At 43.6% G+C, this 21,752-nt stretch overlaps 2 protein-coding genes across 2 annotated transcripts in view; one reads left to right on the forward strand and one right to left on the reverse strand.

Moving 5' to 3' along the window:
• The window catches only part of LOC111963498 (vitamin K epoxide reductase complex subunit 1-like protein 1), a 27,948-nt gene extending 17,173 nt beyond the window's left edge, over window positions 1-10,775 (forward strand). The window contains exons 2-3 of the mRNA XM_023986982.2: window positions 1,711-1,820; window positions 10,529-10,775. Coding sequence (XP_023842750.1) covers window positions 1,711-1,820; window positions 10,529-10,755 — 337 coding nt within the window. The 3' untranslated portion in view covers window positions 10,756-10,775. The remainder of the gene's footprint in view (window positions 1-1,710; window positions 1,821-10,528) is intronic.
• Window positions 10,776-17,689: 6,914 nt separating this feature from the next.
• Window positions 17,690-21,752, reverse strand: part of LOC111963499 (beta-glucuronidase) — an 18,684-nt gene continuing 14,621 nt past the window's right edge. Inside the window, exon 12 of the mRNA XM_023986983.2 lies at window positions 17,690-18,118. Coding sequence (XP_023842751.1) covers window positions 17,955-18,118 — 164 coding nt within the window. The 3' untranslated portion in view covers window positions 17,690-17,954. The remainder of the gene's footprint in view (window positions 18,119-21,752) is intronic.

Here is a 21,752-nt window from a genome sequence, read left to right on the forward strand (position 1 = left end):
TACAGTCACGCAAAGAGAAGAGCACGACCTACACATTGAAAGGTAACACTGACACGCAATTGATCCAGGAGCATCGGCACACTATCACAGCGTCTATTTTTAAAGGGAAGGGGGTTTGGCCCGGTGGGCAGCTTTTGGAGAGCAACTCCACGTATGTAGAGTTGGGGCATGCCGAGTCGTGCCGTGACTTAAGGCTGACCCTAAGCTCGCATGGTTAAATGATGTTGCCGTTGACCAGCGTTGGTGGCGGTGCTTTTCCGGTTAACAGGCTGGCATTTGTGAAGAACGGGCCGGTAGGCGGGTCATGTTCTATTGTGCCCACGCATGCTGACCTTCGCAACTTCTTCCACGCACGCCGTTGGGGAATAGCTAGCCAGTCGAAATGAGAGCAAGATCGAACATTGGGGATTGAAAAAAGGGGGGTAATATAAAATATTAGTGTGCATTTATTGGCTCTCGCTGGTCAAAAGCAGGTCAAGCAGTGAAAACATATTTTGGAGTGTTAGTTTATACCGTTGGCAGTCGTGGAGGTTGGTTTGCCAGTTGGGCTTCCCTCTTTAGACGCCCCCTCTTGTTTTCCAGATTGGGATCATTAATAAACATACTTAGGATAAATCGTGCATGTCGATGTGCTATATAACTTCGGGCAAGCGGCTTTAAGGTCAAGTTCACGATGATGTAGGGTGGGGAAGCAGGGTTATAATGGAAGTAGTATAGGTCCTAAATGGTAGTGCATAGAAAGTCAGCTGTGAAACATGAGGCTGGTGCAGAGGAGGTGAGGGAGGGCAGCGGTGGCAAGGGAGGGGGAGGCGTGCAGGGGAGGGGGAGCGGTCAAGGGGGTGTGGTGTAGCGGTTGCGGGGAGGCTGGGAAGGGGGAGCTGGGCAGGGAGGGGGAGGGCGGGGGAGGGGAGGGGGAGGCGTGCGGAGGGGAGGGGGAGGGGGGGGGCGGCGAGGGGGAGGGAGGCGGAGGGGGGGTGGTGGGAGGCGGTGCGGGGAGGGGTAGCGAGGGGAGGGGGAGGCGGCGTGGCAGGGAGGGGGACAGGGCGGTGCATGGAAGGGGGGGGGGGTGCAGGGAGGGGTGGAGGGCGGTGCAGGGAGGGGAGGGGGTGCAGGAAGGGGGGGTGGGTGCGCAGGGGAGGGGGGAGGGGAGTGCAGGAAGGGGGGGGTGCCAGGGAGGGGGAGGGGGAGCGGTGCAGGGAAGGGAGGGAGGGGGTGCAGGAAGAGGGGGGGGGTGCAGGGAGGGGGAGGCGGTGCAGGGAGGGGGAGACGTGTAATCAGGACCAGTGGTTGTTGCGTCGCTCAGAACTTCCAAAGTACTTGGTTGTCTTGCTTCTGAGGCCTCTGGAAGTTCCACTAACTAAGGAAACAGTGGTTCAGTGAAAGCCTGCTTTTACTTTTATGGRTGTAACTTGTAAATGAGACCGTTTGGCTACCTATTTAGCTGCCCTATCAGAATATAACTTAGTATTGTAGAGCTGTTAACTTTATGGTTGTAACTTGTAAATGACACCGTTTAGTCTACCTAGTTATCACCTTATCAGAATCGAGCCCAATAATAGCTTGAACTTCTCGGACATTGCCATTTGGTGGACATTGACATTTGTATTTCAGGTTAATTAAATGTATTTGTCAATTTATCCTTGCAATTCATCAACATCACGATTACCAACAAATTTCCATTTCTTTCTTCCAATTCCTCTCGATGTGTAGGTGGGGTCGAGGATTTGGACTGTTGGGCTCGATCTTCGGAAACGACAGTGCAATGAACCAGCCAAACAGTGTCTACGGAATTGTATTTTATGTCTTTCAACTGTTACTAGGTAAGACTTCGGTTTTCCCACTGCCACAGGCAKATGCTATTCAAAGTATGGATAGATGTTAGGTGGCAACCCAGGTTGTTTTCTGGATCAAAAGGGGGCTTAGGTGGTGGGTGTGACTGGGGGGGTGCGGTCATCAGCCCGGCTTTAATTTCAGAGAACATTTTAGAGGCCACCCATCTTGACGGTGTGGAGACATTTTAGCATTTTTAAGCCAAATTCCGGCTATTCTACAAAGCTGAGAGAACATGTAGCAGTTTTTAAGCAAATATCATACGACTATGCATTTTGCCATGGCTAATACTGTGTTATTTTGCTCAAACATAATAACAAATGATATACTGCTAAATGTATTATTTTTGGAATTTTCAATTCTCATAGTTTTTATTTAGGTGACTGTTAGTTCTCAAAGATTATATTTAAAAAAAATATATATATATATATATATATATGTTCATTATCTATTCTACATTCTGTTTTTAGCTGTGTTAAGTTTACACTGAAAACAACTTTTCTATCCAGAAAATTAATTAGTTTGGATTTAGGTGAACCGAGGGAAAAAACGCTTAGGCGGCTCGCCAAAGTATAACAATGGCAGAAAACACCCTGCAAGCCTCCTTGACAGTCACTTTGTGCTATTTGTGCTGACACACATCTGACTGGCCCCCCTCTGTCTTTACTATATCTGACTGGCCCCCTCTCAGTCTTTACTATATCCTGAACTGGCCCCCTTCTCAGTCTTACTATATCTGACTGGCCCCCCTCTCAGTTCTTTACTGATATTGACTTGGCCCCCCTCTCAGTCTTTAACTATATCTGACTGGCCCCCCTCCTCAGTCTTTACTATATCTGACTGGCCCCCCTCTCAGTCTTTACTTATATTCTGACTGGCCCCCCTCTCAGTCTTTACTATATCTGACTGGCCCCCCTCTCAGTCTTTACTATATCTGACTGTGCCCCCCCTCTCAGTCTTTACTATATCTGACTGGCCCCCTCTCAGTCTTATCTATATCTGACTGGCCCCCCTCTCAGTCTTTACTATAATCTGACTGGCCCCCTCTCAGTCTTACTATATCTGACTGGCCCCCCCTCTCAGTCTTTACTATATCTGAGATGCTGAGGCCTGACTGGCCCCTGGCTCAGATGCCGAGGCCTGACTGGCCCCTTGCTCAGATGCCGAGGCCTGACTGGCCCCTGGCTCAGATGAGGCTAAAGTATACGAGAGGAGTGAAATTTATGCTTCTCGTCATTGTGTCTTCTCTATTGTGTGTTCACTGTGTATATAATTTTAATTAGAAGTCAAAGGCATTTGGATGCATGCATAATATATGCTTGTCATCAAGTCGTTGACAATGTATATGTTTTAATCTAACCAACTTTTTATTTTATTTTTTATTTCACCTTTATTTAACCAGGTAGGCCAGTTAAGAACAAGTTCTCATTTACAACTGCGACCTGGCCAAGATAAAGCAAAGCAGTGCGACGCAAACAACACAGAGTTACACATGGAATAAACAAAACATACAGTCAATAACACAATAGAAAAATCTACATAGAGTGTGTGCAAATGTAGTAAGATTAGGGAGGTAAGGCAATAAATAGGCCATAGTGGCAAAATAATTACAATTTAGCAATTAAACTCTAGAGTGATAGATGTGCAGAAGATGAATGTGCAAGTAGAGATACTGGGGTGCAAAGGAGCAAAATAATAAATAACAATATGGGGATGAGGTAGTTGGATGGGCTATTTACAGATGGGCTATGCACAGGTGCAGTAATCTGTGAGCTGCTCTGACAGTTGATGCTTAAAGTTAGTGAGGGAGATATGAGTCTCCAGCTTCAGTGGTTTTTGCAATTCGTTCCAGTCATTGGCAGCAGAGAACTGGAAGGAAAGGCGGCCAAATGAGGAATTGGCTTTGGGGGTGACCAGTGAAATATACCTGCTGGAGCACGTGCTACGGGTGGGTGCTGCTATGGTGACCAGTGAGCTGAGATAAGGTGGGGCTTTACTTAGCAAAGATTTATAGATGATCTGGAGCCAGTGGGTTTGGCGACGAATATGAAGCGAGGGCCAGCCAATGAGAGCATACAGGTCGCAGTGGTGGATAGTACAGTTGAAGTCATTAAAACTTGTTTTTCAACCACTCCACAAATTTCTTGTTAACAAACTATAGTTCCAACAATTGTTTACAGACAGATTATTTCACTTATTCACTTTATCACAATTCCAGTGGGTCAGAAGTTTACATACACTAAGTTGACTGTACCTTTAAACAGCTTGGAAAATTCTAGAAAATGATGTCATGGCTTTGGAAGCTTCTGATAGGCTAATTGACATAATTTCAGTCAATTGGAGGTGTACCTGTGGATGTATTTCAAGGCCTACCTTCAAACTCAGTGCCTCTTTCCCTCTTTGTAAACTTCTGACCCACTGGGAATGAGATGAAAGAAATAAAAGCTGAAATAAATAATTCTCTACTATTATTCTGGCATTTCACATTCTTAAAATAGTGGTGATCCTAACTGACATAAGACAGGGCATTTTTACTAGGATTAAATGTCAGGGATTGAGAAACTGAGTTTAAATGTATTTGGCTAAGGTGTACGTAAACTTCCAACTTGAACTGTATATGGGGCTTTGGTGACAAAACGGATTGCACTGTGATAGACTACATCCAATTTTCTGAGTAGAGTGTTGGAGGCTATTTTGTAAATGACATCGCCGAAGTCAAGGATCGGTAGGATATTCAGTTTTACGAGGGTATGTTTGGCAGCGTGAGTGAAGGATGCTTTGTTGTGAAATAGGAAGCCGATTCTAGTTTTAATTTTGGATTGGAGATGCTTAATGTGAGTCTGGAAGGAGAGTTTACAGTCTAACCAGACACCTAGGTATTTGTAGTTGTCCACATATTCTAAGTCAGAACCGTCCAGAGTAGTGATGCTAGACGTGCGGGCGGGTGCGGGCAGCGATCAGTTGAAGAGCATGCATTTAGTTTTACTTGCATTTAAGAGCAGTTGGAGACCACGGAAGGAGTGTGGTATGGCATTGAAGCTCGTCTGGAGGTTTGTTAAGTGTCCAAAGAAGGGCAAGAAGTATACAGACGGGTGTCGTCTGCATAGAGGTGGATCAGAGAATCACCAGCAGCAAGAGCGACATCACTGATGTATACAGAGAAAAGAGTCGGCCAGAGAATTGAACACTGTGGCACCCCCATAGAGACTGCCAGAGGTCCGGACAACAAGCCCTCCGATTTGACACACTGAACTCTGTCTGAGAAGTAGTTGGTGAACCTCACGAGGCATTTGAGAAACCAAGGCTGTTGAGTCTGCCGATAAGATTGCGGTGATTAAGAATAAAGTGATTGACAGAGTCAAAAGCCTTGGCCAGGTCGATGAAGACGGCTGCACAGTATTGTCTTTTGTCGATGGCGGTTATGATATCGTTTAGGACCTTGAGCGTGGCTGAAGTGCACCCATGACCAGCTCGGAAACCAAATTGCATAGTGGAGAAGGTACGGTGGGATTCGAAATGGTCGGTGATCTGTTTGTTAACTTGGCTTTCGAAGACTTTAGAAAGGCAGGGCAGGGTAGATATAGGTCTGTAACAGTTTGGGTCTGGAGTGTCTCCCCCTTTGAAGAGGGGGATGACTGCAGCAGCTTTCCAATCTTTAGGGATCTCAGACGATACGAGAGGTTGAACAGGGTAGTAATAGGGGTTGCAACAATTGCGGCGGATCATTTTAGAAAGCGAGGGTCCAGATTGTCTAGCCCAGCTGATTTTTAGGGGTCCAGATTTTGCAGCTCTTTCAGAACATCAGCTTTCTGGATTTGGGTGAAGGAGAAAGGGGGTGGCTTGGGCAAGTTGCGGTGGGGGGTGCAGAGCTGTTGACCGGGGTYGGGGTAGCCAGGTGGAAAGCATGTCCAGCTGTAGAAAAATGKTTTTTTAAATTCTCAATTATCCTAGATTTATCGGTGGTGACAGTGTTTCCTAGCCTCAGTGCAGTGGGCAGCTGGGAGGAGGTGCTCTTATTCTCCATGGACTTCACAGTGTCCCAGAACCTTTTGGAGTTTGTGCTACAGGATGCAAATTTCTGTTAGGAAAGCAAAGGCTAGCTTTTTCAAACTGCCTGTGTATATTAGTTCCTAACTTCCCTTTAAAGTTGCATATCGCTGGGGCTATTCGATGCTAATGCAGTACGCCACAGAACGTTTTTGTGCTGGTCAAGGGCAGTCAGGTCTGGAGTGAACCAAGGGCTATATCTGTTCCTGGTTCTACCTTTTTTAATGGGGCATGCTTATTTAAGATGGTGAGGAAACCACTTTTAAAGAATAACCAGGCATCCTCTACTGACAGAATGAGGTCAATATCCTTCCAGGGTACCCGGGCCAGGTCGAGTAGAAAGGCCTGCTCGCAGAAGTGTTTTAGGGAGCGTTTGACAGTGATGAGGGGTGGTGGTTTGACCGCAGACCCATTACGGACGCAGGCAATGAGGCAGTGATCGCTGAGATCTTGATTGAAGACAGCAGAGGTGTATTTAGAGGGCAGGTTGGTCAGGATGATATCTATGAGGGTGCCCGTGTTTACGGATTTAGGGTTGTACCTGGTAGGTTCCTTGATAATTTGTGTGAGATTGAGGGATCTAGCTTAGATTGTAGGATGGCCGGGTTATAGTAACCGGAAYGTTGCAAGATCGAATCCCCGAGCCGACAAGGTAAAAATCTGTCGTTCTGCCCCTGAACAAGGCAGTTAACCCGCTGTTCCTAGGCCGTCATTGAAAATAAGAATTTGTTCTTAACTGACTTGCCTAGTTAAATAAAGAAAAAATAAATACATGAAATGTTGGTGTCATTCAAGTAGTAGATAGTCCAGCATGGGTTAATGTTGTTTAGGAAAAGCTTTCCCCAGAGTCCCTCTAAGGGCCCCTTCCCTGTGTTAAATCATACTGTTCACTCCCCTGACTGGCTAATGTCCTTGTGGCAGGTTGGAGGTTTTGCTGACTGCAATCTAGAGCCATAATCATTAAAACATTTATTTTTCTGCATATCTAAGCATACCTCTTGAACTGTCTGTATCCTCCAGACGGATGGTATTTATTTTTTTAAAGAAACTAAATATGCTACTCTGCTAAAATATGAGTGAAATATTGAAAGGAATGTGAGTCTTATTCAGTACATTTAATAATTGGTTTCTTTAAAAAAAAGTCTATTAACCTTGCCAGCAGTCATTCCAGCAAATATAGTTAGATAAGCTAGCTACTCCAACACGATTGATAGCTTGAAATGGCTTCTTGGTAGTTAGGTTCCGAACCTCATAACTAAATGGGCTAGCTAAACCCAACTTCATAAAATAGCTCGGTGGCTAGTAGTATTACAGAGAAACGACAACAAAACAAATCTGAGGGGGCACGTGCCCCCTGTGGGCATGACGCTCTGAGGACTGACCTATGGGCCCTGCTGACTGACCAGTTTGTTCCCCCTATATTCATTTAGCAGTGGAGGACAGCCCCTCCCAAAAATATTTWAAAAATTGCATTTTTGGGGTGGTAAAAATGTTTTTAGAGTAAAGTTAAGTAACCAAAACCAGATATAAAGTATGTAGAAAATATATTGGACTCATATATTTAATATTAGATCATCTTTTAAGAATGTATACTCACCTAAATGAAAACAACTAGACCGTCAGGGAGAATCAAAAATGTAAAAAAAATGTCAACATGGGGGGGGCCACCTAATTTTATTTTTGAGTTACTCAGATAGCATAAGAACGTGACGTAAAGCCATGGTAAAATGTGTAGAATTGCAGGAAATTAGAATTGCAGCTTCATTTTGTTCCTGCGTCCAAGAGGAGGGCCTTTAAAAACATTGGTCGTAGACCGCGCCATTGGCTACGCCCACTACCACGCTAACTTTGCCACCGCTGCTGAAAAAAATCCTAGGACAAGCATTGACTGACCTACGGGCCTGGGGCCTACTGACTGTCTGGGCTCTACTGACTGTCTGGGCTACGGGGCCTGGGGCCTACTGACTGTCTGGGCTACGGGGCCTGGGGCCTACTGACTGTCTGGGCTACGGGGCCTGGGGCCCTACTGCTGTCTGGGCTACGGGCCTGGGGCCTACTGACTGTCTGGGCTACGGGGCCTACTGACTGACTGGGCCTACGGGGCCTGGGGCCTACTGACTGGGCTACGGGCTGGGCCCTACTGACTGTCTGGGCTACGGGGCCTACTCACTGTCTGGGCTACGGGGCTACTGACTGGCTGGGCTACGGGGCCTACTCACTGTCTGGGCTACGGGGCCTGGGGCCTACTGACTGACTGGCTGGGCTACGGGGCCTGGGGCCTACTGACTGGCTGTCTGGGCTACGGGGCCTACTGACTGACTACTGGTCTACGGGGTCTGGGGTCTACTGACTGACTGGGCTACGGGGCTTGGGGCCTACTGACTGACTGGGCTACGGGGCCTGGGGCCTACTGACTGGGCTACAGGCCCTGCTTAGCCACCTGGTGCTGCCTCAGAACAAGAGGCCCTTTAACCTAGTTTACTACACAGGCTTATTTTGCCTAACACAACAGTGGTGAGTGGAACTGACTGTCAGTGTGGTTAGGTTGAACATGTCTATATAAACAACATGGCCAAAAGTATATGGACACCCCTTCAAGTTAGTGGGTTCGGCTATTTCAGCCACACCTGTTACTGACATGTGTATAAAATCGAGCACACAGCCATGCAATCTCCATAGACAAACATTAGCAGCAGAATGGCCCGTACTGAAGAGCTCAGTGACTTTCAACMTGGCACCGTCATAGGATGKCACCTTTCCAACAAGTCAGTTCGTCAAATTTCTGCCCTGCTAGAGCTGCCCCCGGTCAACTGTAAGTGCTGTTATTGTAAAGTGGTAACATCAAGGAGCAACAACGGCTCAGCCGCAAAGTGGTAGGTCACACAAGCTCACAGAACGGGACCGCTGACTACTAAAGTGTGTAGCGCGTAAAAATGGTCTGTCCTCGGTTGCACTCACTACCGAGTTCGAAACCGCCTATGGAAGCAACATCGGCATAAGAACTGTTTTGTCGGGAGCGTCATGAAATGGGTTTCCATGGCCGAGCAGTGGGACACAAGCCTAAAAGCACCATGCGCAATGCCAAGCGTCGAATGGAGTGGTGTAAAGCTTTCCGCCTTTGGACTCTGGAGCAGTGGAAACGTGTTCTCTGGAGTGATAGTCCGACGGACGAATCTGGGTTTGGCAGATGAATCTGGGTTTGACAGATGCCAGGAGAATGCTACCTGCCAGAATGCATAGTGCCAACTGTAAAGTTTGATGGAGGAGGAATAATGGTCTGGGGCTGTTTTTCATGGTTCGGGTTAAGCCCCATAGTTCCAGTGAAGGGAAATCTGTACGGTATAGTAAGGTATGGTCCAGTAAGGCATGGTACGGTATAGTATGGTACAGTAAGTTATGGTACGGTATAGTATACAATGGMTGGGTCTAATCCTGAATGCTGATTGGTTAAAACCGCATTCCAGCCGGTGTCTATTCCACAAATTGCCACAGGCTAAATCTGACTTTAAAATGCCTATTTACTCTGTTCCAGCTGACTGCACAATCCACTGTCTCATCAGCCCAGCCAGGCAATTTATAAATTTGATCTCCACTATAAAAAAAATAATCTAGACATGATCTAACATTTCATTTTCAACAGCAGATTTGTATAAACCTTCCTGTCTGTCTCTCTGACATTTGCAACATTGTTTCAATATTAAAATTCAATCGCCTGCTGTCCCATAGTAATGAACGTGCCGGGAAGAGACAGGCAGTATTTCTCCGCCAGTTGAAATCATGAATCGGCTGTCATTATATTTATGGATATATATATATATATATATATATATAAAAAAAATAAAAAAAATGAAAAAAAGTCAAACAAAATGCAGCTAGTCTTTTCAGCTTCAGTTTGAAGTGATTGTGTTAGCTGTGTTGCTGGCTAGCTCCTCTGAACAACAGTGTCCTGACGAGAGAGAGTACATTTTCTATAGCCAGGTGAAATTGCGCCTCATTAGCTCATTGTTATGGATGTATCCAAATAAATGTCACTAGAAAACCGCTTACGTAAATGCAGCCAGTTGGCTGTTATTCTGGCTGCCCTTTATGACGTCACTGTAAGTTAGCCATAGTTGATGGGTCACTGACAATGAGTTCCAAACGGCACAATGTTCCCTATATAGTGTACTACTTTTGACCAGATACCCACGGGCCCTGGTCAAAAGAAATGCACTACATCGGGAATAGGATGCCCCCCCCCCGAGACCCTCGTTACGTTCAACAGCTGGGTACTCAGATTTAAAGGTCAGAAAGACGGCCAGGTGTCCAATCTCTGTCTTTATATATTTATAATCGTCAAGCATGAGTAAGCAAATGGATAAATATGTCAGTTAAGTGCTAAGTCTTAAAGCTGACTGGTTATCATACAAGGTCACCAGAGGAGGGCACGGAACTTATTCCTCCCTGATTCAAGTACAAGGTCCAGGCATTTTGTGACCAATTTATCCAATACGCTTACATTTGTCTTTTCCACATAGTAGTGTTTGTCATAGTGATTTATATTTATTCACTGCTAGCCTCGCACAGCACGTCTTACTTGTTTGTACACGTTAGTAGCCTAAACCCTGCTCTCTCTGTGTCTCTCTCTCTCTCTCTCTCTGGGGGGTTACAGGAATCACCGTGAGTGCGATGGCTGCCCTGATCCTCATGGCGACGTCCATCCTATCGGTGATGGGCTCTCTCTACCTGGGCTACATCCTCTACTTTGTCCTCGAGGACTTCTGCATTATCTGCATCACCACATATGCACTTAGCTTCATTCTCTTTATGCTCAACTACAAGCGCCTGGTTTACTTGAACGAGGCCTGGAAGCGGCAGCTACCGGTCAAACAGGACTAAGATGGGGCGGGGGGTGGGGGGGGGGGAAGTAACAAACAAATTACGTGAACTCTTGAACAGAACATTTTGACAAGTCCACCAGGAGACCTTGCTTCCAAAACAATGTTTATTATGAAACGGGGGGGGGGATATTCTCTTCATTTCTTATTTTCGTTTTTATTTATACTCCTCTCACACATAATAAACAAGCAGGAAAGCAAAGGTAGAATCCCAGTTCACTTCACTGTGAAAGAATGAGAGGACAGGACATTCCTTCTTGAACAAAAAAAAGGACCAGAACGTGTGGAAGAAAATTGGGACTTCCTTAAAAGGTGTATACTTGAAAATCGATAAGAAGGTCCTGTTCCTGACCGGCTCCAGAGTCTAGCTGCGACGTTACTACAACCTCAGCGGAACTGAATAATGGGTCAGAATACCAAATGCATGATTGTGGGGATTATAATCYTACAGTTGGGCAGCATAGCTAGGATAACATGAGGAAAGACAAACAGGTTAACACCCAACAGCATAGTTTTTATTTTTAATTTGTTTAATGTTTACACTTTACAGCAATTTTTTTTTTGTGTCTTTGATAGTACCACTAATATTAAACATGGGAGACTGTGAGCAACTGTGTGGAAATCAGTCAGAATTGTTTCTATTTTTTTCTCTTTTGATTCTGTAAATAGCTGCTGATTTTATTCCAGTTTAGATTGTGATTTAGTGTTGACATAGACTAAGTTAAAAAAAAAAAATACAAAAATGTTTCGAAAGAAATCACAAAATAAGGAACAAAATAAGTAAGGTCAAGTTGTCATCTGGGTGAATTAACTCAGTCTGAAGACGTTTTGCAGTGTGTGACGTCTTAATTTCCTGCAACCCACAAGCAAGGCATGCTGCATAGACCTGTGTGGAATCATGTGTTCACTAATCTGTTTCTTTCATCTCTTTCTCAGAAGTCTTTAACTCACTGAGGTCACATATGATATGTGCATTCTCAAAGAGTCTTCAGAGCAGGGTTGTGTTCATTAGTCAACGCAACGTTTTCATAACGTTTTGCACTGGGGGAAAATGAAAATGTGCGTTTCTTATAGACTGGTTAGCTGACGTCACGAAAACAATGCACGTGCTTCAATGGGGCAGAAGGCAGTGTGGTGTTGTGATTCTTGATGGCCAGCAACAATAACATGAGGCTGCCATCTGGTGAGTCATAGGTGGCTTGTTTCAGTTTAACCAACAACTGTAACAATGTACTTATGTTGTCAATAAACAATGACGACAATATAGTTTACGTGTCAACAAACAAACCCCCGTCAGTTTTGTTGCTAAACAACCAGCCCGTCTATTGTCCAGGTAGTAGTACCCTGTCTCAGTTGGTTTCTTCTTCTTTGGTGCCTAATGTACATGACCCTAGTTAATTTATTCTCCGCCAAGATGAAGTCTTGCTCTCCGTGAACTTCCCTGTCTTGTTGTCATTCTGTGTAAAAAAAAAAAAAAAAAGCATTCCTGGACACTGGGGGATCCATGTAGACTTATGTGCCTCAAAAGAGACGTGAATTCCCTTTTATTTTGGTTGGGTGGAGGGGTATATGTAAATGAGACGTGAATTCTCTTTATTTTGGTTGGGTGGAGGGGTATATGTAAATGAGATGTGAATTCCCTTTATTGGGTGGAGGGGGTATATGTAAATGTTTCACTTTTATTTTTTCCTCATTGTCTCACCATTGTTACAAACTCATTGCTTTTTTTGTTTTGTATTTACTAAATTGTGTACTTAAAAAGGCCATTGGTGTCTCCCTCACCCCTTGTGTATAGTGCAATGATACGGTAGCACAGGCTGCCAAACAGTGATTGTCTGTCAACTTAAGGGTGGTGGTAGTAGTAGGCCAGCCATTCAGTTAGGTGTTTTTGTAGGTTACGGTTGTCGATTTTAAGTAATAAGGTTCAGTCTCTCTCTCTCTCTCTTAGTGGTACTACAGTTTTTGGGGAAGGAAACCACACAGTACTTGGTGTCCTTGCCACTACCTCTCAGTATTGGCCAAGGTGTGTGATACAACCCAAGCCAGTTGGATCGTCCAGAACCAGCGGGCAAGCGAAGCAGAATAAGCCGACAGATCAGTTTGAAGCCCTTCAAACCTGATGTGTAAGTTACTGTCCACATTCATGGACAGTGGAACATCCCCTGGATCACATTGAACAATCTCATTGATACCGTTTTAGATGGGCACTCAACATAGGTATAAGGTACATAGGTACAAGGTATGTGTTGCCACTTTTACATTTACATTTAAGTCATTTAGCAGACGCTCTTATCCAGAGCGACTTACTTAATTTTTTTTTTTTTTTTACACCAGTTGGCAATTTCCAAATAGGAAAGGAGCTGATGTTTCCTAATGGCAGAGGTCTAAACAAAGATGGCTGATGACGCAAATGACTGCTTCCTGTTAAACCATGCCAGGTCATCATTTGTACATGCATGATGGAATATGAGGTACTTTATTGGTTACACATGGTTTGCATTGTAACTCACTCACTAGCGCTGCACAAGGTATTTGACACAAAAATACTGTGTTGCATCGGAATTTTACCAGTGATACACCTGAGGTCTTTGGGACGAGATGCCATTTTGTGCACGATGATAAGGTCTAAACCTCCAACGCCCAGAGTTTTGACTTTACAGTAGTCTGGTTGTATACTATAGACTTTCCTAAGGGGTTACTCACAGAGCCCATGTTAGCAGCCATCATATAGGTCCTAACGTTGGAGCTACAAACTTAAATAGGTGTAATAATAGTCCCAAAAGTGACTTGTTCCAGGGAAGTATGGGTGGGGTGTTTGGCTTTGGAGTCACAAGTCAAAGTCCTTAAACGCTTGCTGAATGTGTTCCTATCGCTAACCTGCTGGATAAGGAGTAACYCACATAAAAAAAAAGATTTTATTCAAGTCAAATTAGAAGATAAACATGTATTAATCAAAATCAACAGAAATACAGATAAATGTATACTGCACCCCTCGACTAAATTTTAATCCATGTGTCCTGTTCAGAAAGTGATTCAAAAAATGTCCCAAGATTTAGAACCATGACAGTCATGTTCACTGCATTCAACAAAATGCCATCAAAAGTGCCTTCTGTTGGATCACTGGGCCTTTAGCAGTTAAAGAGAGACGGTAAAATGAAGCCTGGTGACTGGCTCTCTTGCTTGCCTTTTCTAAACATGTATTTCTGATCATTGGACCCCCACCCCACTTGTCAATATCCACAGCACTCTGTAGATCGCCGGTCTTTTTCTGCTGTCTTGACAACTTTAAAAGGAAATGTCATGGCTTGGCAATGGAGTTGGTAAGAGCACTAACAGATCAGAGACCAGGGGTGTAAACATGCCCGATTCATTTGCTAAATATTGCGTTCAAAAACAAAGCGCAAACAAGTTCCTATTGGACAAATTCAGATAGATCCCACCTCGCGTCGGTTCCATTTGGTTCTTAAAACGGTTTCTGTAATGAATACACCCTAGGCTACTCTATAAACCATGTGAGAGGTAAAAATGACTCACTGAAAAGCCGTCTTGTGTTTAAACTGTCATTGTCTACTTTAATTTCTGTCATTAAGGTCACTTGTTTCTGCTATAAAAATACATTTGTCTGAATTACTAGATTGTAAAGTTCTTTTGTGACAGGTGAAATCATTTTGTATTTCTCTACTTATTTTGTATGAATGGGCTCTCCCTTTGTCACTACATCTTAGCTGTATAGACTTAACATTCTGGGTTATTTCAGTAGAAAGAGTGATGTCTAGGAATCCATGTGTCAGCATCAACATTTGTTTGTGGGAGGAATACTGTAGGTTTGCTTCTGTATTTGACAAATGCTGTATTTTCATACATTTTATTTTTATTTTACCGTTATTTTACCAGGTAAGTTGACTGAGAACACGTTCTCATTTGCAGCAACGACCTGGGGAATAGTTACAGGGGAGAGGAGGGGGATGAATGAGCCAATTGTAAACATGGAGAAAGTATTACGTGAATGGTAGATTGAAATGGGTACAGAGAAACGAATCGAATGAAATCCACTATTTGCTTTTACCTTGTGAGAAACTGTTGCGAAAGTTGACACTACAGTGACCATTTTAAAATGGGGTCATTGTCYTGTGGAAATGGTCTACCATTAAAAAACATTCCATCTGAAGTGACCTTTGTGCCTCTTGTAGCATTTCACTCTTTAAATTAATATTACACAAAATATGTAACTGAAAAACACCGAATGTAATCTTGCCAACCAGAACAAAATCAGCTACTCGATGTCAAGGCTGTCACTCAAATTTCACTTGTTAAAAAATAACCAATATTTTTCAGGAGGAGCTTTAAAAAAAYAAAAMAAGCATTTTATTGATAATACGTGTCCAAACTATTTCCTGTTGTATTCAACGCTGTATATTCAGGCTTTGTAGTAACCAGTCATTGTTAGGGAGATTCTAGATAGAAACCGCCTTCAGGCCGGAACATTGATGTTTTTTTACCCAAATTACTGGGAGGTTAGATCAATAGATAGGCGTGTGCTCCTCTTTTCATAGTTTATTCGCCGTTAGTCAGCACCTCTGCACTAAATAATTCTCTTTCAGGGAAAAGACCGACTGGTTAGCACGGTATAAGGTTTTATTATTTAATGTGGAATACCCAAGGCTATATTGAAGAATCTCTACAGTTATCTAGGGACGTTAGGAACTAAATTACACCAGAGGGGTATACTACGAAGCAAGCTAAATCTACTCAGGGTTTTCTAAAGCTAGCCAGCGTCAGTTTTCACATTCCAACTCAGGCTTCGTCCGTACTACAACAGTGGATATCGCTCGTCCGCCTACAGCGGACTCGAGCAGGCTTGTAACTCCGCATGCATGTCGCACATGGCTTGTTGAACACCCAACTCTTCAATGCCGAAACATCAAACCATTGACAAAAATAGTGCCACTTTTAAATTTGTTCCAAAAGCAAAATTGTTATCGTTTACATTTGTCATTTAGCAGACGTCTTTATTTAAATAACTTATTGTTAATGCAGTCTTTGGCGTGCTTATCAACACACCAGCACCTTTTCCTCCCCACTCTTATTAAGGTCATACAAAAGTTTGTGCGTGAAGTTAAATGCATTTTGTACTAAATATGTAATGTCAAATCTAATTTTATTGGTCATATACACATGTTTAGCAGATGTTGAGGGTGTAGCAAAATGCTTGTAATGTGATAAAATACTTATCACAATTTGTTTTTTTCAGTCATCTTGCTCAAATGAAGGGGATGACCTAATCTTTGTGAGATTGAGGGTATCTGATTTCATTGGTCCTCAACTCACAGCTCAGACATGTCAAAATAAATGGAGTTAGCCCCGAGTTAGCTTGCCAGTTAGTTCTGAGGGATTCGTTACTATAGAAATGTACCTGGCTAAATTTGGTGAGCCATATCCGTGGTACCGGTTATCCCAAATTGAACTCAGCAAGGTAACTTTGGTCAACTCTAACTCCTCAAACCTGATTCCGAGTATAGGCCTCAGGCAGATGTAATGGAATGTTCCAAAAACAAAAGACTGATTGGTGACAAGGTAGCGCCCAATATCTGGCATGCTAAACTGGGGATGTTTTTCAGCGGCAGGGACTGGGAGACTAGTCAGGCTTGAGGCAAAAATGAATGGAGCAAAGTACAGAGAGATCCTTGATGAACACCTGCTCCAGAGCACTCAGGAACTCAGACTGGGGCGAAGGTTCACCTTCCAACAGGACAACGACCCTAAGCACACAGTCAAGACAACACAGGAGTGGCTTCGGGACAAGTCTCAATGTCCTTGAGTGGCCCAGCCAGAGCCTGTACTTGAACCCAATCGAAAAAAATCTCTGGAGATACCTGAAAACAGCTGTGAAGCTGTGCAAGGATCTCCCCATCCAACCTGACAGAAGAATGGCAGAAACTCCAAATACGTCTGCCAAAGCTTGTGGGCGAGCGGATTACAGCCTCGAGTCTCACCCAAGACGACTCGAGGCTGTAATCGCTGCCAAAGGTGCTTCAACAAAAGGTTTTTAAAAACCGTTTTTTGCTTTGTCATTACGGGGTAGATTGATATGGGGGGGGGGGGGGGGGGGGAGACTACGTAATCCATTTTAGAATCGGGCTGTAACTTAACAAAATGTGGAAAAAGTCACGGGGTCTGAATAGTTTCTGAACGGACTGTATGTCCACAGTAAACACTGCACATTTCTATCACACAGCGAGTCAGACTGAATAAAGTCCTAAGATTAATACAAATATAAAGACAAGAGTAAAAACAAATCATATTTTTTTCTTACATCACATTCCCATTTATTTACACTGAACAGCATCATGATTCACATTCATGTATATAACTGGTTGATCCCTGAATGACAAAAAGAGGCAAGACAGACGTTGTAACCAACGGTTGTGTGCCAAGTCATCGACTGTCTCAAATGAGGGCATTTGATTAATCTGGCCCGGGTAGGCGTGTTTTGCACCGGGTGATGATTGCATTGGTTTTGGAACCGGTTAAGGACATGGGAGTAATGAGTAGGATTCTGTGTTTTCACAATGCAAAAGTGATTGCTTTTGATAAAAACACTATCCGCCTTCCGAATGAAAACGAACATAACCGAACAGCGCAGATTACTGTTTGATTTGAGAAGGACACTCCTTTTGATCGTTCACGTCACGAGCCATAGACCCTTGTCCTGCAGCTCAGCATAATCAAATCCACCCATTGACTGACAGATTGCTATAACATATGTGGTTAGCGGACAGGTAAAATACCTACCCAGGCGTTGTTGCTGACGCCTGGCAGATCTTACGTCTGAGCAAAGGGTCGCACAGGAATAGCTGCGTTTACACAGGCACACCAATTCTGATCATTCTTCCACTTAAAATCAGATCTAATTGGTCATTTGACCAATTAGTGAAAAAAAAAAAAAAAATCAGAATTGAGCTGCTTGTGTAAACGCAGCCATTGATCCAGTTGGTTCTGGTAATTATGTGCTGTGGCCTTCATAGCGTTCTAGTCGTCACGCAGTCTGCTCCATACAGGTTGGTGTTAGACACCAAACGGAACAAAACAGAGGACTACCTGGACTCGTCAAATAAGACATGCTTGTTTTCGGTTGCAAATCGTCTAGAAAATGTGTTATAATGTGCAGGGTTCTGCGCTAATGAATACGACCCAGGTTTGTCAGGGGTATGTAGCCAGGTAGCAGGGGTACCTGGACCAGGTGGGCAGCAGGCCAGTCTCATTGGCCAGCCTCCAGTACCTCTCCCTCAGGAGGAAGGCCCCAGCTTTGGGCTGCCTCTGCCGGCTGAAGATTCCCTTCCTGTTGCCCACCACGCGGAACACCGCTGCAGAGGAGAGAGAGAGAGATAAAGGTTAATTTCCCTGAGTGCTTGTTTCAGCTGTCAAAGTATAGAGAAAAACTATAGATCTGTACAGAATACAAGCAATTTTTTCATTTAACTAGGCAAGTCAGTTAAGAACAAATTCTTATTTACAATGACGACCTTGGAACAGTGGGTTAACTGCCTTGTTCAGTACGACAGATTTTTACCTCGTCAGCTCGGGGGATTCGATCTCGCAACCTTTCGGTTAATGGTCCAACACTAACCACTAGGCTACCTGCCGCCCCGGGAAGCAAACAGGGGAACTATCGACAAATTCAATGCCAAATTCCAGAGGTGTAGACTCACGTCACATGACTGGAGTAGTCTGACTGGAGCACACAGTGCCTTCAGAAAGTATTCACACCCCTTTGTCCACGTTGTTGTGTTACAGCCTGCACTTAATGGATTCGACATCACTGGCCCACACAAAATACACCATAATGTCAAAGCAGAATTATGTTTTTCATTTTTTTCCTCTCAAAATTAAATTACAAATGAAAAGCTGACATATCGTGAGTCAAAGTATTTAACCCCTTTGTAATTGCAAGCTGAAATAAGTTCAGGAGTAAAACTGTGCTTAACAAGTCACATAATAAGTTGCATCGACTCATCTCTGTACTCCACAGATACAATTATCTGTAACGTCACTCAGTCGAGCAGTGAATTTCAATAAACAGATTCAACCACAGAGACCAGGAAGTTTATCCAACGCCTCGCAAAGGGGGGCACCCATTGGTAGATATTTTTATTTTTTACATTGAATATCCCTTTTAGCATGGTGAAGTTATTAATTGCACTTTGGATGGTGTATCAATACACCCATTCACTACAAAGATACAGGTGTCCTTCCTAACTCAATTGCCGAAGAGGAAGGAAACCGCTCAGGAATGTCACCATGAGGCCGATGGTGACTTTAAAATAGTTAGAGTTTAATGGCTGTGATATGAGAAAACTGAGGATGGATCAACAGCATTGTAGTTACACCACAATACTAACGGAATTGACAGAGTGAAAAGGAAGCCTGTACAGAATACAAATATCCAGAACATGCATCCTGTTTGCAACAAGGCACTAAAATGTGACAAAGCAATTCACCTTTTGTCCTGAATACAGTTTTATGGTTAGTAAGCATTTCACTGTAAGGTCTACAACTGTTGTATTTGGCGCATGTGACAAATAAAATTTGATGTGACGCATTCTCAGTATGCGAAAATAGAACGTTTATAATAGTATTCAACATATGAAAAAATCCAGTATGGTTTAATAAAATGTCAGGATGTTCCTCATATCGGCTCTTCATCTAGTAGAATTCGATGCACACTTTTCCACAATGCATTGGAAGAAGTAGCCAAACAACAAAACTAGGCTACTTAAATGGGAAGATGCCTTGAAGCTTCTGCRGTGGCATTCAAAATGTAGGCTAAGTAGTTTCATGAAGGTGGAAAAAGTACCCAACTGTCATACRTAAGTAAAGACAGCTTAATAGAAAATGACTCAAGTAAACGTGAAAGTCACCCAGTAAAATACTACTTGAGTAAAAGTAAAAGTATTTTGTTTTAAATATACTATAAATATATCAAAAGTAAAAGTATAGATAATTTCAAATTGCTTATATTAAGCAAACCAYATGGCAGAGTATTCATGTTTTTCTTACATTTATGGATAGCCAGGGGCACACTCCAACACTCAGACATAATCTACAAACAAAGCATTTGTGTTTAGTGAGTCAGCCAGAGCAGAGGCAGTAGGGTACAGTAGATCAGGGATGCTCTCTTGATACGCGTGTAAATTGGACCATTCTCCTGTRCTGCTAAGCATTCAAAATGTAACAAGTACTTTTGGGTGTCAGGGAAAATGTATGGAGTAAAAAGTAATCAAAAATATAAATAGTAAAGTACAGATACCCCCCAAAAACTACTTAAGTAGTACTTTTACATCACGGACCATAAAAAACATATACTCATTTGAGTGTCCCGTACTGTTACATCTAGTCTACGAGACCAGGCTGTCCAAAYTGATAATGTGCAGACAGACCATGCTGTCCCATCTGATCCTGCAACCTCCACTGCATAGACGCAGGCCGTGTGAATGCTTGCTCTGGACTCCAGAGAACTGATATTGACTGCTAACATGAATGACTTRCAGCAACAACAAAATAATGCAGGTGTAAAACAATTTATTTCTGTATCTTAAGGTTTTGAAAATGCATTGCCGTTTATGGCTGTAATGACAGGTTCCAGTTGGGCAGCTTTGTGATGCTTTGATCCAGTTTCTTTTTCCGCAGGTCAAACAGTTTGAAAACCACTCAGCTAGCGAACAGATTGTTGATTTGCTGTACAGCTATTGGCTCGGGGTCCTGAACAAACATCACATTGGAGGAGAGGATTTCCCATAAATATATATGCAGCTCCCCAAAAATAGTTGGTTTATCAAGAATTGAACTGTTTACTTTGGCAAGCTATAAGCAAATGGGACATCATCAACAATTACTAGCATAGGTCTAACAGGTCCTTTTAGTATGTCAAAAACGGCTTTGACAATTGATCAACTTATGAAGCACTTCATTTGGAATTTGGTTTAAAATTCATTGATTACATTTTTGGGATATAAAATAAACTAAAAACTAGGCCAGGACGATAACAGTATCGCAATGTTTTTTTTTCGGTGGCAACAATGATTAAAACACGAAGCAAACGAAGTCTGAACCTTTAAAAACCTGCTCTATTTGTAAAATATTGGTGTGCTATAGCTTCGGAAAATAATAAAAATGTGACTCTGGATGACATGTTTGTTTCCAACATTGGCGCCTGTTTTCCCTTAAAGAAAAGTGAAAATCAGCTTTTGCTGTTTTCGATTCATATTTTCTAATTTCGGGTTTTGTTTTCCTTGCCACGATACTAAACGGTGATTTTTAATTTTAGATTTCTGTTCTGAAGTATTCCCACGCATGGTAGAGAGATGTGATCATAATACAAAATGTAACAGGTCTGAAATTATTCTTATTTTTAAATCAAAATGTTTGGACTTCTTGCGTGCAATATTTAGTCTACAATGATTTTTGTATTAGTTCCCGGTCCCCCTAACCATCCGCTCAAGAAAGAAAATCGGCCGCGGCTGAATAAGTTGATGATTCCTGGTGTAAATCTCCTTGTGTGCCACACACCCATTCCCTGTGACTCAGAGCTTTAAATATAATTCACATCAATCTAGTAAAACGTTTTCATGAACCTGCCCCCCTCCGACGATCTAACTCCCCGCGCGCCCCACCGACGACTAACCCATGAGTGTGTCGCGCCGGCCACCCACGAGACTAATCCGCCCGCCCCCACTGGACGACTAACTCCCGCCGCCTCGCCCACGACGACTAACTCCCGCGCCGCCTCGACTAACTCCCGCCCACGACGACTTAACCCCCGCCGCCGCCCCACGACGACTAACTCGCCCGCCCGCCCCACGACGGAACTCCCGCCGCCGGCCACGACGACTAACTCCGCCGCGCACGACGACTTACTCGCCTGACCGCCCCCCCGCTCACGCACGACGTAATTCTTTCCCGGTCGCCGCCGCCCCCAGTACGACTAACCCGTTATGCTGA

Source organism: Salvelinus sp. IW2-2015, linkage group LG4q.2, assembly GCF_002910315.2.
Source record: "Salvelinus sp. IW2-2015 linkage group LG4q.2, ASM291031v2, whole genome shotgun sequence".
NCBI lineage: Eukaryota > Metazoa > Chordata > Actinopteri > Salmoniformes > Salmonidae > Salvelinus > Salvelinus sp. IW2-2015.